The following is a 3688-nucleotide window of genomic DNA, read 5'->3' as shown; positions in this document are numbered from 1 at the left end:
ACGAGACCAGACCAGGCAGCAGTCTGCCAGGGACAAAGACCACAGGACCTGGATGTGTCTTCGAGTCCTTGAGCCCCAGCCAACTGCCCACCTGCTTCTTTAGTCCCCTCACCTCAGCCCTGTTTCCGGGTCCTCTAGAGTATAGAAGTCAGATGCACTGTGTCCCCAACAGGTATGCCTCAGGCCCGAACCCAGACCTGTGAAGGAGACAGGACCAAGAAAGTGTCACAGTGGACAGAATGGAGGCTTGTCCAAGCCACCCTATGCCTGGGTGTCCAGGGACCTTGGAAGTCGCAGGACAGCTGGGTGCACTCTGGAGCGGCCTCCCCCATGTGGAGACTACAGTGTCTGCCCCAGCTGTCAGGACTCTGGGTGCTGGGACCCAGGGCAGTGGACATAGTACAGCGAGTGAACAGGGCACAGTGCTTGGAAGACTCAGGTCCGGGCAGTGATGACAGACTCAGGGCCCAGAACCAGGAACGTGCTTCTTTAGCTTTAGAAGGACAAAAGGAGCAGCGGAAACAGCCATTTGTCGTATTTTTTAATCTGTCCTTGACCAGGCCCCACCCAAACAATGGGGTGGGGTTGTCTCTTTCCATATCTCCTCTACGTCTGGGCCACTGACAAGGCTGGTGGCAGCCATGGGTCACAGAGGCAGGCTGTGAGAGTCTGGTTGAGCACCTGGGATGGGAAACGGTAAGTGAGCGGCACGTGTGTGTAGACCTGCATGTATGTCCATGCATATGCGTGAGTGCACTGTAGGTGCAAACGCGTGTGCGTGTTTAGTTCCCAGTCAGTGGAACGTTCCGCTTTGCCCTGCGTCCTTCCTTCTGTCAAATCCCCAAGGCACCCGTGGATATTTACCCTGGTTCCCCAGGATTTCCTTTTCTCTCTTTGTTCTGGGGTCTCACTTGGCGGTGCTCAGGGGGAACTCCTGGTTCTGCATTCAGGACTCACTGCTGGAGGGCTTTGGGACTATATGCATGCATGGGATGGAACCTGGGCCCATTGCGTGCAAGGCAAGTGCCCTACTCGCTGTGCTGCTGCTCCGGCTTCTCCCTAGGATTTTCTGCCTTCTATTCCGACTATCTGGCATTCACCCTTCTTTCTTTTTTTTTTTTGTTTATATGATTTATATTTATTAATCAAAAGTACACACCAAAACAAAGATGATTAAACGTTGATCAAAATATTGACAATTAAGTCCTATCAACCTGGTAAGAAAACACCAGCTATATCTAATGAATTTTAGTTGCTTTAAGTTCCTGAAGAAAATACAATAATTCCAACACCATTAAAGTAATTATTAGAACCTTTCAAGCAATAGGGGAAATACAAATATTATTAGAAGCACCTTAATTTTTAGGCAAAGAAATTCAAAGTCTAACTGTGATGCAACTTGATGTTTCACAAAACACTGATAGTGCCTTTTTGTCTTGGGTGCCTTATGTTACAAAGCACCATTACCACCATTTGGCAGCTCTGATGATTGATGCCATCCAACCAGTGGTTGAAATTAAATTCACAATGTGACTCTGCCTATCAGCAAAACAAACTAATGTTTTAACTATTCAATGCAAATTATACAATGAAATCAGATAACCTTCAGAAGGGTCAACTTCCTAGCCTACTACATCAATATCAAACTCACAATGTCTTTCGAAAGCCCCACTTTGAGAAAAAGAGGAACACAGTATTGCTTCATTTATATTTTACTAGTTATTCCAGTGTTTCAGAGTGATATGTGTTGTTAATGATCTAACACAAATGATTCCGAAGATAGACATTAGAATTATTGAACAACTGTCTTGATTAAATCAGACTATCGGCGTAGTTTTTTGGTAGTTGGTCTTCCATGCAGGTGATCTTAAGAGTTCACATGGAGAGGAAAGGCATGTTAATTGTCCTTAGAGTTGGAGAGGGGTCCTCCTTGATATGCTGGTTACACTATCTCATATTGGTTATTTGTTATAGCATGAGAAAGGCAATAGACTAGGAAGATTTCAATCAGCTGGAAGCAAGCAACACCAAAAGAAATTCCTGCAACAACTCCCATTTCTGACTCTATAATGGTCATTACCTATATAAAAACAACCTTCACTGTTAATTTTATCTACATCTTTCTGTGGAGAACAATCTTCAAGTTTACAGCAACTCTTAGAAAATCCTTTTTTTATTATCTCTGAGTAATTATTAATCTCTGAGTAATAATCAGTATCCTTCCAATCAGTATAGTTAGTGGCACCACAACAATGCAACGTACTCTGGATCTTGTCCACTGCCTCACTTCTATAATCGCCTGTAGCATTATACTGTTTCAAAGCCTTTTCATAATTAATCTTAAAGTTGTTCTTAATCTCATGTCTGAAAACAAATCCTATGATGGCAGCAAGCAATTCGACCATAAAAATAAGAGTCAGAAACATCACATACAGTTTCAGCATCCATGCAGAAGCTCGTCAGGTAGCAAATCAACCAAAAGTACCCAAAAGAATAATAACAGTGCCAGTTCCAGTGAGCGCAAAGGGGACATTGGTAGCCTTCTCATTTAAGAGGGAAAAATAATTTTCCAGGCTCAACTTTCCCCAAATGCCAACAGCAAAAAGGATAACACCAGTGATCCAGAAGATGAAAGTGTAGATCAAGAGAATGCTCTTGAAACAAGTAATGACCAGTTTGGTCTGCAGTCTCCGAGAAGGGGACGCCATGATGAACCCCGGCCCTGGCCCCACCGCCGCAGGGTGCTCGCAACTGAGGGAGTGGCTCACCCTTCTTTCAAGACTGGGTCAGTGGCACACACAGTCCTCAGATAGAAACACCTCTCTAGAGACCCAAATACTCAACTATCCTGCCCTAAGAGACTCCCCAGCACCCTAGTGGCAAATATCACCCCTTCTTAGCCCATAATGAGTTCTGACACTAGATTCCCCTAGCCTAGACCAGGACACAAGTGGCCATGTCCCTAGGACTTGACGATGCAAAAGACATTTTTTTTCAGAAACAAAAATGTGGGTGTCTCTACTTTCCTTCCTGAGATTTTTTGCTTCAGCTCCAAACATCCGGCACCCACCTCTATCTCAATACTACTTCCAGGTCCAGAAACCCACTGACACAAGCATCCCTGAAAGAAGGGTGATTTAATAAATTACTGGATAGAAGGGCAATATATATACAGGCTGCAGGATGCAAGGAAGCCCCAGATCCTCAAAAAGTGATTTAGTTTCTTAAGCATATGGAGAGCAGCATCCGGCCTGCCCCTGCTTCTCAGCCAGAATTGTGTGCCCCCATTCCTGCTTCTTCAGACAGTGGTCCATTCCTGGAGACCCTGAGGCTAGGCCACTCCCATCCCCACCACCATCTCCTTCCACAAAGAACTAGGAAGTGTGGCGATTGTCTTGGACCCTTCAGGGACCCAGGATCCAGGCTCAGGTGGGTTCCTGGGGACAGCCCACATACCCAGACTCCTCAGGGAGCTGAGTTCCCTGCAGGGCCTGGGAATGAGGTCCTGGTGTCAAGGGCTGTGAATTTGGGAGGGAGAAGGAAGCAGAGTCTGCGTGTAGCTGGACAGGGCATCACACTCCGCTCTCCATGAGCTCTCCGGGCACCGACGTTCTCATAGATCATATCCTCATACAAGGCCTTGTCCACATCTCCCTCTCCATGGTACACCCCTTACACCCCAGACACA

At 46.1% G+C, this 3688-nt stretch overlaps 1 protein-coding gene across 1 annotated transcript; it reads right to left on the bottom strand.

The window, feature by feature from the left end:
• Positions 1–1436: 1436 nt before the first annotated feature.
• On the bottom strand, positions 1437–2699 carry LOC130043495 (tetraspanin-6-like). The gene is given in 2 exon segments (XM_056135817.1): positions 1437–2089; positions 2091–2699. Coding segments are annotated over 2 exon segments (501 nt in total). The 5' UTR covers positions 2445–2699; the 3' UTR covers positions 1437–1942.
• Between the last annotated feature and the right edge of the window lie 989 nt (positions 2700–3688).

This window comes from Sorex fumeus, unplaced genomic scaffold (assembly GCF_029834395.1).
Source record: "Sorex fumeus unplaced genomic scaffold, SorFum_2.1 ptg000122l, whole genome shotgun sequence".
Lineage (NCBI taxonomy): Eukaryota > Metazoa > Chordata > Mammalia > Eulipotyphla > Soricidae > Sorex > Sorex fumeus.
This window is presented reverse-complemented; position numbering and strand designations above follow the sequence as displayed.